This window comes from Pezoporus wallicus, unplaced genomic scaffold (assembly GCF_028554395.1).
Source record: "Pezoporus wallicus isolate ANWC-B61680 ecotype Strahan unplaced genomic scaffold, APGP_CSIRO_Pwel_v1 contig_4816, whole genome shotgun sequence".
In the NCBI taxonomy this organism is placed as follows: Eukaryota; Metazoa; Chordata; class Aves; order Psittaciformes; family Psittacidae; genus Pezoporus; species Pezoporus wallicus.
In genome coordinates this window covers 3,152,756-3,165,851 of record NW_026640990.1, presented here as the reverse complement: position 1 = coordinate 3,165,851, position 13,096 = coordinate 3,152,756, and the positions used below count along the sequence as shown (strand labels likewise).

The 13,096-nt window shown below is 35.8% G+C and overlaps 1 protein-coding gene across 6 annotated transcripts in view; it reads left to right on the top strand.

Moving 5' to 3' along the window:
- CCSER2 (coiled-coil serine rich protein 2) overlaps positions 1–13,096 on the top strand; it is a 67,979-nt gene that overhangs the window by 49,703 nt on the left and 5,180 nt on the right. For 2 of the 6 annotated variants that reach the window (XM_057421536.1, XM_057421534.1), the window contains exons 10-11: positions 7,357–7,441; positions 12,691–12,730. The exons of 2 other annotated variants lie outside the window; for them this stretch is intronic. In XM_057421536.1, coding sequence (XP_057277519.1) covers positions 7,357–7,441; positions 12,691–12,730 — 125 coding nt within the window. The remainder of the gene's footprint in view (positions 1–7,356; positions 7,442–12,690; positions 12,731–13,096) is intronic. 2 more of the 6 variants (XM_057421537.1, XM_057421535.1) reach the window with 1 other exon arrangement.

Here is a 13,096-nt window from a genome sequence, read left to right as displayed (position 1 = left end):
ACCAGCAAATAGTTTTGGATCTTGAAACTACTGCTCTAGCTAGAGAATTCTAAGAGATTTCTTTAAAAAAGGCTTAAAATGGGTTAGATATTTGTTTTTACTCTTAACTTGAGTTATTTGATGTAAGGTTGTAGTGCAAATAAATTACCCCTGCTATCCTTTTGAAATTACACTTTTAAATATGTAGTGTTAAAATAAATACCACCATTCTGTATGTTCACCACTTGCTAGCATACAGCGTTATCCTACTGACACCATGCTTTCCAACAGTCTTCTGCTTGATAAGAGCCCAATATAAAAAGATCATAACCTTAAGTAGCTTTTAGTTCCCTTTGACATCTCTGTTTCAGAATGTATGTGTAATGTCTTTGCTTATTCTGTTTGTTTCTGTTTTCTTGTTACTTTGGAGCTTTGGAGCTCTTCTGTTGTTTCTTTTTCCCAAGCTTTAACTTCATATATGTGATCTTCATTAGAAGTTTTTTTCTTGTGGATATTATTACTATTGTTGTTTCCATGTTCCTTTTTTTTTTTCCTTATCAGATTTCCCACATAAATTCAGAAGCAGATTAGTAACCATTGAAAGTTAGTTGCAAAGTACAGAGCATTAGTTTGAGCAACCTGTAGTATTAAATGATAAGACAGAGATATATTGAAAGAAGATGGGGAATGTGAGTTGGATCTTGGGTAAAAGGAGTCATTTAGCCCAATTATCTGTTTTGGTCAGGTTGCTCAGTGTATTTCTTTAACATTATTCAGTAGTTTTGTTTAAAAAGACACTTTTGTTCAGGCTAAGGGAGAGGTGATTTTTTTTTTTTAGTTTTTTTTTGGTTTAAATCCTCTATTGTTTTCATGGTTTGGTGTGTGTGTGCATGTGGGTATCTATATACACATACATATGTATATGATCCTCATACCTATGTGTGTAGGCATATGATCATTAGATGTATATTGTAAACATCTCTATTTTTTTATCTAAAGTTTCACTTGAAAATTGCTAAAAGAATTAGGAAAATTCATGAAGTATTGACAAATCTTCAAAATACATTGCTTTTTCAGGAGCTTTTACAAATAAGTAAATGATACCTGAAAAGTTGGGATTGCTTTTATTAAATGTTTTATTTTTATACTTGCAATTTTTAGGCTTTCTGTAAGCAAATACAAATTGATGCAAATACAAATTGATACAAGCTCCTTGATGTGGGATTTCTTAAAGTAGGATGGTGATCTTGCTGTTGTAGCCAAGTTTCAGTTCTTGACCTCAACTTTCTGGTTTTACAGTTTCTCTGATAACATGCATTTGTGTATTTGTATGCTTCCTTGCAAGGCTTAATAGAAGGAGAAATACAGAAAAAACCTTGGCATGAAATCATTGTTGATCTATAACCCAATGATATAAAATGTTGCTTGCAGCAGAAAAAAGAGACAATTGGCTCTGTTTTCTTGAGGTATGAATACAATACGTGGAAACAGCAGGAGACACTCAAGTAAACTGTATCTTCATAAAATTAGTTTCACTTTATTGACATTTCTCATTGGCTTAATATAATGGACTTGAGAGCGCACCGGCTGGGAAAAGTTAGGTTTATTAGTCCTAAATGTAGTATGAATCATGAAATGTAGTTAATGTATATGAAATCATGAAGTTTTTATACAGGGTACAGTTTTGTAAAACCAAATTGTAATTGAAGTCTTGGCAATGAGAGAACAGCTCCTTTGAAGCTTTTATAAGCTTTTTTTTCTTCTTTAAGCTTGGTAATAGTTATCAAAGTTGATGAATATATAACTATTTCATATTTTCTTATAATTGTTGAACTGCCAGTCACTTTAAATGATGGTAAATGTTAGGAACTTAATTTAGTTTGGTATTCTACCTTCCAAGATTGTGACGGTTACCAAATTCTAGCAGAGCTGATAACTACATGTTGATTTCTGAAGCCTTGGTAAGTGTCTAGGAGCACAGAGTAAATTACTGTTTCAAGAAATACTTTAAATGCTTCCAGAAATGTGCTTAACAAACATTGTTAATATGTAGTGTTTCATAAAGAATAGATACTAGAATAAACTAGTAAATCAGCTACTAAGGGATTTCAGTTAGGAGTTTAAGACCATATGAGTGGCAATTTAATGCAATTCTACAGTCCATTTGAAATAGCTAGTATTTCTGATCACTTCATGATTCTCCCAGTAAGTGGGCAAGTGAAATCATTATATGTACTCTTTAAAAAGTCATCTTCTTGTCTGTTTCTTTATTACCAGATATTTCTAGAATATTGCCCATCCTGATGTGATTATAAACTTGTCTGGAAGTTTAGAGTCTTAGAGACCAGTTTTTGAAAATACTTTTAAGGTTGTGGTTTTTTCTTATGTAAGGATAAATATGTACATAAATAGAAGCTATGTAACTTTAGGGTTCATCCTTGAAACTGAACACTTATGTGATAAAACTTAGTGGCTGAAAATAAATGTCAATTAATAGGTAGCTACGTATTGCCTAGATACTGTGTCTGTTACATGGTGTTTTTGGAAGTAGTGTCCTCACAGTATGGTCAAAGTTTACGTCATTTCCAACTGTTTATATAGACAGTGAAAGAGAGAAGCATTATTTTTAGTTAGCCATCCTCAGGATAAAAGCTTGGCAAGTATTCACTAACAGGGTAGACCATGATGTTTCTAGAAGAATTTCTTACGAAAGGATCACTTACATGGAATTCACTTCCAGTAAATGGATGTCAATCACTTAACTATCATGGAAGAAAGAAAACAGCACCAAAAACAGGAAGAAGGTATTGAAAATAACTTACATTGAACTGAGGTCCTGAAACTCCTCCTAGTTCATGGGTGCTCTCTTATGCCCTGTAACAATAGTTTAGTGTACAGGAAAAGCGGATTTTGTACTTCGTACTTGAGTAATACACAGTGATGAGAATAAGCTTTGGTTCCTAACTGTTCGTTCTTTTCTGTTGTAAAATGACAACAAAAAACATCAGTTCACATGGAAGCATGTATATTCTTTGCTACATTTCTTCATACTTCAGCGCTCAGCTATTCTTCACCTTCCACTTAGCTATTGTTCCAGTTTGTCATTCCAAAGCCTTTTATGGTGGTTGTTTTGATGAATTTTTGATAATACTTTGGCAGTCTTTGTACACTGTTGTCATTTTGGTTTTAGTATCTCCTTCCACCTTATCATTGAAAGTCCTATATGCTTTGACCCTGCAAATATGAATTTAAACTTCCAGGTTTTGAAGCCTAGTCACTGTATTAGTGTTTATGTTCACATTTAGACTAGGTTTCTCTCATTGTCTACTATTTTGCTGTTTTCTTGCTGATCCGTTATAATGTACATTCTTGGTGAGACAGAACCACAGCTAGACTAGGTCTTCATGTTGTGCATTTGTTTCTTGCACTGTTACAGTGACTGAGCATAACATGTAGGCCCATACACATAAGAGAGGTCTTTTAAGCCTTTCACAGGCAATTCATGTTGGTTAAGTATAAACCTGCACATAAGACCTGTTTTGGTTTGGGTTTATTTTATTTTATTTTTTTTTTCATGAATACTTCAAGAAAGACTACTGCATATCAGAACTGCTCATTCATAATCCCTTTCTGGGTGTTAGTTTTAGCAAGAGGAGACTGCTGCAAAAACTTTTGGTTTTTGGTTTGCATTGTATATCATTCTAGGTTTGTTCATGATGTGAAGCTATAAGGTTGTAAGACAAATGGATATGAGATGCAGCAAAAATCAGCTCTTGCAAGTGCTCAGAGGTTCCAGCTGTATAGAAAAAGATGGATCTTTTCTGTATTTGTTCCTGCAACAGAAAAGACTTTTAAAGCAGTAGCTGGTTAGGATATTGGGAAAAAAGCAAATTGCTGTGCACCAATAGCTTAGAAATCTTGTCCTTTTCTGGCAGAAGCAATTCCTTTTGTTCATGTGGTTGCATATTCTAAGGTTGAGGCTTCTTCATAGCAATAGTAAACTCTGGCCTTAATATCTTCATAGTAGCCATTAAAACAAAACACATCGTTTCCCCCCCCCCCAGAGTACCACCCTCAACCTTCAGAACTTCGTGATATGTTTAGCAGCGTTTCTACAGTTCATCAGGATCTGTGAAGAACATTCATCATTTTGTTCTGGTTTGTAGGCTGCATTATTTCAGCTTCTGTTATTTTTCTACTCCCAAGTCTCCCATTTTGCCTGATGGTTAAAATTTTGAATCACTTCTTCTTTGGAATGGTTTTGTTATTTAACAATTCTAGCATTTGGGAAATGAGATCAATGGGATTTAAGTTTAGTGGCTGGATACACATAACAGCTGGGGGGAGGATCTGTTCTGACTGCTGTCTTGTGCTAAAGTGCAGTTGGAAAAACTTGCATCAGATTAGGCTTCAGAACCCAGAAGAATCCCATCAAATGTTTTGGGAATGTTTATTATAGAAGCTGAGGTAAGTCACATTCCCATCTTTCAATTCTAACAGAACTTGCTTATGAGTTTTATAGACTCTTTAATAAGCATAAAGTAAATTTTCATTCAGGTTTTCCTTCCTTATATTTAGGAGGAAACTGCCACGTTTTCTGTGTATTTTGAATATCTACCATAATCTGAAGAGGTGTGCTTATTAGTGTGTGTTTCTTTTTTCCTCTTCTTTGGATTTCTTGGGAACCTCAGTTCATATTTGACTAATGAAAGGGGGTGGATGTGAGTTTTTTAAAGGAGAAAGCTTTGTAAATTTCCTGGACTCTTGTAAAATACTGTTAAAAGTCATTTTTCAAAAGCCAGGCTTATTTGCAGATACTTACCTCTTCATGTGCTGTATCTGTGGGATCAGTAAAACCTTTATCATTTGTGGAATCAGTGTAAATCATAACAACTGTCTTAGTAAATTCCCAGTCCTGTATTTAGTGGTTATTATTTGGTTCAGTTGATGTTGATTTTAATTACCTTAATTGGTACACAATTAAACAGTACTTATGGTTTTTATTTTTTATTATTACTTTTTTTTACAACTAAGACATCTAATATTTATTTGACATATGCCTTTATGGAGCAGTGTAAACTCTCAAGACAGCTGCCAGAGAAAGAGCTAGTTGTTCTTCTCAGACTATAGAATATTCTTCAGCAATCAGGAGAAGGGGACTGAACTGTGTCTGGAGAGCATGTCAGTCTAGCTGACAAAACACTAAAGAAGGCTACTTGCACTTTCTTTGTTTAATTCTCTAGTCAGAGTAATGATTAAATACCATGAAGAACTATTGAGAACACTGTACTTAGTTTGTGGGGCTTTGAAGTGCCAGTATGGATGCTTAAAAATTACTGGAATATATCAAGACATCTAAATATTTCTGTGCTATTATAATAATATCATATCTGCTATGTAGTGCAGCTGGCTTGTACTTGTCTTAATCGCTCTTTTAGAAAGAGGAAGGGAGAGGATGTAAAATTTTCCCCTTTTTTCTTAATGCATTAAAGTTATCGAAGAACTCTGTAAAGAGCTCATTGCCAACTCAAGTCTCTACAAGATGAGACCTATGATCATAATGTGCTTTTTACTATCTGAAGATTCAGTTATGTTTAGAGAATGGAAAGAATTTGTTGTTGTTCCTGACATAATTTAGGAGGGAATGTGAACAGGCCTGAAAAATGAAGTGTTTGTTTGCACAGCACTGTGAAAATACAAAGCTTTTGTTAATGTCTCATCAATCATTGATTGATTAAACTTGTGCTGAGGAATATTGCTGTATTTAACACCTACTTAGCTGATGGAACATATATCATTTTGTCATATAGCTTGACTCAAGCTAGTACTGCTGTTCTTTCATGCAGTAGTCTAAAAATTGTGTTGGCATTAATGGCTACTGATGGAGGACTGTAAGAACATGCTAGGTAATCAATATCTCCATCTAGAGTTAATTGGATTAAAGAACTGATTTCATTTTGGATTTTACTCTAGTGATTGTTTTGTGTCTGCTTATGGAGAAGAATAAAGAAGCCTTGTCAGATTTTTTTTTTTTTAATTTCCTGTTCTGGGTTAAAAATACGCTGGCTAGCAAATTCCAAGACTTGCTTAAATGCATGTGTTAAGTTACATTTTAGCAGCGCTGGCACTTGGAGTAGTGGTGGATAAAATCTAACTAGATTAGGATAACTGGAACATCAGTGTTTAAAATTCTCCTAGGATAAATAAATGCAGAATATCTCTTAATGGAAATAATATGGTACTTAACATTCCTTTAAAAGAAGCATGGAAATAAAATACTTTCTTATTGTTTGTCCAGCTCTGGCGGTATGATCTGCAGCAGATATGCCGGCAGAGAAACTGGAGAGGAGGGGCAAACTTTGTTCCTGTTTTCTTTGATACAGGTGTTCCTTCACATATCTTATGCCTGCTGTCTGAAAGAGTAGCTATAACTGGTTGGTGCTGATATCTGCTTGTTACTGGTAGCTAGGAGGCAATGGCGGTTGTTATTGTTAGCACTGATGTTCATAAAAGCAGAAGTTTTCAGCTGCTAAACAGTGAAGGGGTTATAAAGACTTAAACCTCTTGCTTAAATGGGAAATCAGGGTTGTGATTTAAGAGAACAGTGGCAGCTTGGATAGGTTTCTTTTAAGGGTATGGAGAACATGGAAGACTGCATAAAATTACTTTTTCTTGGCTTGAGATTGCAGCTGCTGCAATGTGTCACTTTAGTGGTGATCTGAAACATCTGACAGGCAGACCCTGCATGGCATTAATGTGTTAGTTCTCTGATCCTGTAATAGAAGGCCCAAGCTCCAACAGCAAAATGCAAGGAAAGCAGTTATACATTTTTATGTCACCCCTCCTCTTTCACATTCAATAATACTAACAAAATATGAGTGAAGTAGACTCTAAAGCATGAGGACTTGCTAGAAAATACTTCTGTGCATTAGAAGCTATTCTAAACTATAACTGTGTGGGTTTCCAGTATATTAGTATTAAGCAACTTAGTACTTGGTGAGGCATTTTGAAAGCTGTAAAAATAAAATTTTTAGCATGTGTTTTTAAAATGAAAAGTTCAGCTTCTATACTTTTCCCATGAAAACATCTTTAACAGAAATGGGTGCGTATCTGTTGAACAAAAATGGAGGTATTCTGTAAGATTTCTGACTAGTTTAGGACATCATAAAGCCTTTTGTGGTTTTTTTTGTTTTTTTTTTTTTTTGGGCTTCTGATCTTCAGTAGCATGTAGCATTTGCTTTAATGAAGTAGAACAACTGGGAAATATAATGATACATTTCTGGGGAAAAGGAAAAAGAATGGTGTGGCTTTTTGGTGTCTTGTTTTATCCTGTTCTCTTTTTTTATTATACTTCTCCCCCTCTCTCTTTCTGCACAGGGTGGGTATTCTGCTCCCTCCTTCTCTCCCTGGCAGGGCTCATTCCAGGGCATCCCTCGGACTGTTCCACCGCACCGCAGACAGAGTGAGTCTGTACCTCTCACTCATCTCCCTCACCGTGTTCCAGTAGAAGCTTCCCCTTTGCACGCACTGTTCATCTTGTAGTATCCTCCTTTCTCAGGCAGATTTACAGGCATACACAATAGTCTGTGGCTAACCAAAATGCTTCCTTCAACCAGTGTATAAACATCTACAATTTATGTCTTCATAACAGTTATTAAATGCTGACTTACATCAGCAGTTCTTCAGGCAAACCTGAATAGGCCCTTGTTTCCAGTCTTGTCTTACCATAAGTCTTGCTTGCTGCATTTTCCCTTTATTTTCAGTGGCTGTATTATGCTATCCTGTTTGTGTATGTGTTCTGTTTGCTTATAAGTCTGCACATGTGAATATGTTGGATATATTTACATAAATGTCGTGAACATACATAAAAATATTGGTGAGAAAGTGTTTTCATCACCTCTCATGAGAAGTTTCCTTAACTTTTCAGAATGGCTTCCCTAAAACTAATTTCCCCTCCCGCCTGCTCGGTATTTGTTGTAAAAAGGCTTCTAATACATTGAAGTGGCTGTTGCAAAACTTGCATGATTTATTAACATTCCTTATGTGCTAGCTACATTGTGGGCTGATATGAAATGCGTTTGTTCTCTTGGCTTGGATCTGCAAAACAAAAGACAATTGCTGATTTAAAAATTGTATGCTTACATAGACATAGCGAAATGGTAAGTCTGACTTTGTGCTTTGGTATTGCATTATAAATAATTGTTCGAAGAAATATAACTAGTTTGTAAAGCTAAAGTTATATTTTTAAAATGTACTGTAATTTGAGAATTACAGTTTGTTCGACTGCCTAGCAAAGACCAAGAGTGTATTTGGACAAGAAATAAAGGAAAAGGTAAAATTACGGAAACAAAGTAAGATTTCCAGTCTCATTGGAGATCTGAAGAGTAAGCTTAACCTTGGAATACCGAGCTTATATGTATTTCAGACAGCTATGATCCTAATTCACTTCAATTACAAGGAAAAAAAAAACCCAAAACAACACAACTTTGTATTTTGTATATTGTTTCAAATACTCTCTTGATATTTCTGTGACAATGTTCATTTAAACAACTCATCAGGAATGCACAGCCTGTCTCATAGGCTTTTCTCTATGCAATGGAGGGATGTGCTTCATTTCCTGTAATGTTTAATGTGGGAACCTGTGTGCTGTGTGTTAATGAACATAGAACCTGTAAGATCATCTTGTCTTCTGCTTCTGGGTAGAGGCCAGCAGTATCGCAGCCTGGCTGTTTTGCTGTCCTGTCAGCAGAAAGTCTGAGTTTTAAAAGACCAGTTTTAGACCTGAGGAACATATGAATGTCATGGTTTTGGGACTTGTTGATCCAGGAGTCAGAATGGGAGGATGGTGTCACAGCCGCTAGATGCGTGCCCCTGAGTGTCACATCATTCACATCAACTGCTGTACTGAAGAAGAAAACTTTCCTAATCTCTTACCAATTATTTGAGCCCCCACTAGTCATTCCTCCAATGTTGGAAGCAGCTTCTTTTTCAAGGGTTCTGTGGTGATCTTCCATTACTAAAGGAGGTTGGATTTTTTTAATATACATCTTACACATTACATTTGAGTAATTACACATTACATTTGAGTAAAGGAAATGAAGTAAATGAAAACTAGCCCTTGAGTAATTAACCTAGACTGGTTAGCCTATTACTTAGTGTAATAAATCTCCTATATCTGAGCATTCCTAGCCTTTTTCTTTAAGTGTTAAGTTTGGTCAAAAGATACAGAAAATAAAAAAAAAAATAAATTAGGAGGTTTCTTGGACATTTGACACTTTTGCAAAATCAGTGATTATTGCTGTGTGAAGAGTCCCATAAAGTAGAATATTACTGGAATTATCACTAGCATCCTTCTTTCACATTACCTCTTCCCTTGGTTAAGTAGTTTTAGGTCTGCTGGTTTTTGAGCGATATGGAATGCCAGATGTGGGATTTTAAGACAAGAACTGAGATAAGTATTGCCATTGAGGATAGGAAAACAGCCTTGAAGTCAGTGTTAGTATTCTTTTGCAGTAGTATAACAAAGGTGATGGGAACATGAAGTAGTCTCAGCTTTTGTTTGGCTGTGTTTTCTGTCTGGAGGTCTTGAAATTCAAGGTTTTTTTTGTTTGTTTGTTTTTGCTTTGTTTTTTATTTTGTGTTTTTTTTTAACCTTCTGGATCCTGAACCTGATACCAACTGCTCTTGTGAATACTGCAGGTTTCTTTCCTGTGTTGTTGAAGGCTGATGGATACATAGATCACTTACAAACACTGTAGATTTTGAGGGTATAAATCTGTAAACTGTTCATATTGTCATATATAAACAACTAAATATTAATTAATTACTGCTGTACAAACCAATTAATATAACCCTGCTATGTAATACTACAATACTATCATATATTTACAATTCTTTTCTGTTAGCACGAGCTATAGTGTTAGCATACCTACTGTTTAAGTGCCCTATGAATTTATCACTGTGCTTTGTTAACACACTTCAGAATTGGATGTATAAGAATTATTTTTTAGTATTTCCACTTTTATTGACTTGGAATCATAGAATCGTTAGGGTTGAAAAGGAACTTAAGATCATCTAGTTCCAACCCCCCTGCCCTGGGCAAGGACCCCTTACGCTAAATCATATCACCCAAGGCCTATCCAACCTGGTCTTGAACACTGCCAGGGATGGAGCGTTCACAGCCTCCCTGGGCAACCCATTCCAGTGCCTCACCACCCTTACAGGAAAGAATTTCCTCCTTATATCCAATCTAAACTTCCCCTGTTTAAGTTTTAACCCGTTACCCCTTGTCCTGTCACGACAGTCCCTAATGAAGAGTCCCTCCCCAGCATCCCTATAGGCCCCCTTCAGATACTTGGAAGGCTGCTATGACATCTCCACACAGACTTCTCCAGGCTGAACAGCCCCAACTTCCTCAGCCTGTCTTCATATGGGAGGTGCTCCAGTCCCCTGGTCATCCTTGTGGCCCTCCTCTGGACTTGTTCCAACAGTTCCATGTCCTTTGTATGTTGAGGACACCAGAACTGCACACAATACTCCAGGTGAGGTCTCACAAGAGCAGAGCAGAGGGGCAGGATCACCTCCTTTGACCTGCTGGTCACACTCCTTTTGATGCAGCCCAGGATACGGTTCATGTTGTTTCAAAAGCCTTGGAAACAATTCTGCATTTTGTATTTCATAAACACTTTCATAATAGTACATTTCTTCTTGTCATTTTATGAACAAAATTGTGTGTGGTTTTTATTCCTATAATTCCCATATTTGTCTTGAATTCAACTTCCTTTATCTTTCTCTTGGTTATGGGATACAATTTGATGATATAGCAATTTTTCTTCAATACAATTTAAACCTTGCATTTGTATTCTGGAGCTTTTATGATGCAGCTCTAGAAACACAGCATTTAGAATACATATTGTTAATGAACCAAGCATGAAATCCTGTTGTAATACAAGGATATTATAATGCTCTTCTTAGGCCCCTAGCCCCAAGTGCTTCTCCACACAGAGACACTGATGAAAACTGTTTTGTTACTCAAGCATTGCAGTTGTTTACATCTGCGCTTACTGTGCACTTCATGAAAAAATATTTTGTCATTTTGCATGTAAGCAATTCTGTCAGGTGACACGTAGCCAGCAAGAAAGCTGCTTGAATGCACATTGACTATAAATCAGGTCCAGGCTTTGCTTTCTCATGGTTGCTTTTTGGTTTGGGTTTTTTTTTTTTGTTTGTTTGATTGTTGTTTTTTTTTTTTTTAAGGTACCTTGCTTAGCACTGTGGAATATTTCCAAACATTTATTAACTAATTCAGGTTCCACGCAGGGTGTACAAAGTGCTTATGTTAGCGGAACCAAAGCAGTTTCAGAATATTATCTTGGAAGTTCTATGACTTGGGTTAAAAGAGTGACAAATTATTAAAAATTTCCTGGAATTACTGTCCTTTATATGTAATTATTTTTGCTCTGAGAAATCAGTGTTCAGCTATATGAAGAAATTTCTTTTAAGAAAAGTTCCCTTCTCCCATGTTGGGTAGTTGCAGATTGGACTGAAAGAGAAATGTCTTTTATACCTAACTAAATCTATATTTGCAAACAAAACTTTTACATGTTAGTCATATTTGTTGGGGTTTTGCTCCTATATCTGTATCTATGGATGAAATGCCTGCCTTGTAGTTACGTATTTCTTTCAGTAATTTTTCCTTGAGAAAAAGTATTTTTATTTAAGTTGGGATTTCTATACAGATTATGCAGGAAAAAAATAATTCTATGCCATATTACCAGTTATTTTAGTACCCTCATGCTGTGGTGAATAGTGCTTTAAAAGAAAAAAAATTAGGGTAGTATTGTATCGATACTTGAAGTTACAGTCTATCCTGTGGAATCCTATTTTACAATGTTAAAATATTGGTATAATATAGCTAGCTAAAAAGGAGAAAAAAAATAATCCAAAATTAAGGTGTTGGCAAATACTACAGATTTAAGGTGGGAAATCATGGTGTTTGTCAGAGGTAGAAAATAAGAGTTTTCCCATTTGGCCTTTCTTTCTCCCATTTAGCAAGGGTGTGCCTTCAAATGAAGGCCTGTGAAATAACAGCCTATCCTGTGCCAGTGCAGTGAGATAGGGGATGTCAGAACTGATGAGAAAAGGAAAAACCTATGTAGTAGGGTTTGTGTGCCTTCCTTTCACCTCATCCTCTACATCTCCCTTCCAAAAGGAAGCCATATTATTTTGGAGTCTCTTCAAGGCTGTGAGTCATTAGGAAGATGGGCTACTGAACAGTACGGGCAGCATGGTCAGAATCTGTCATGCAGTGTTTCTTGTGATGTTGTTAATTTTAGATATCTAACGTGTATGTGTGTGAATGCAAATATTTTTGATGTATACAGTTATACACATGAATTTTAGTTACAAGTCTAAACAGTATTTAAAACATAAGAGATTAACTGTGTTAAAAGACTTGAAGTTATAAGAGCAAAGCTTCTTCCGTGCAGGTCTTGCTATAAATATAGTCTGTACTTCATTATTTAAACACTATTGCTACCTTTGTTTCTAGAAGGTGGATTAAAAACCAATGGGGAACATGGTAATTGCAATTTAAATGGTGAAAAGTTGCGGTTCTGTCATGGCAACTGCTCATTTGTTTTGTCTTGGTCCTCTGACATCATTGTCCTTGTTTTTTTCTTGTCTCTGCTTTCCCATTATGCTATTGGCAAGGAGTTGAGAAGTTAGTCCATTACTTCTGTGATAAAGCGTGGTACAGTACAACTTCAAATTTCTTCCCATCTCCTCCTCACGCATTTTCATTGGGTTGTTTTATTTTGCCCTATGCATGATGCATGTCTATTGGAGATGTGCATGTGGTTCTAGATTTCTCATTGCTTCACTTCCCTCTTTCCTCATAATACTGCAGGGAAAAAAAAATCTTTATTTTATCTAGAGAGGTATTATGTAGGGAATCAAGCTGGGAATTGATGTTAGACATACAGAATAACCAAAGCAAAACTGAAGGGAATCTTAAAGTAGTGATATTGCAATAAATATCACTGTCATAACCACATTGATTTAACTTCTTTCAATATAGCATACTTGTCTCAGTTTTCCAACACAAAACTAACTCAGT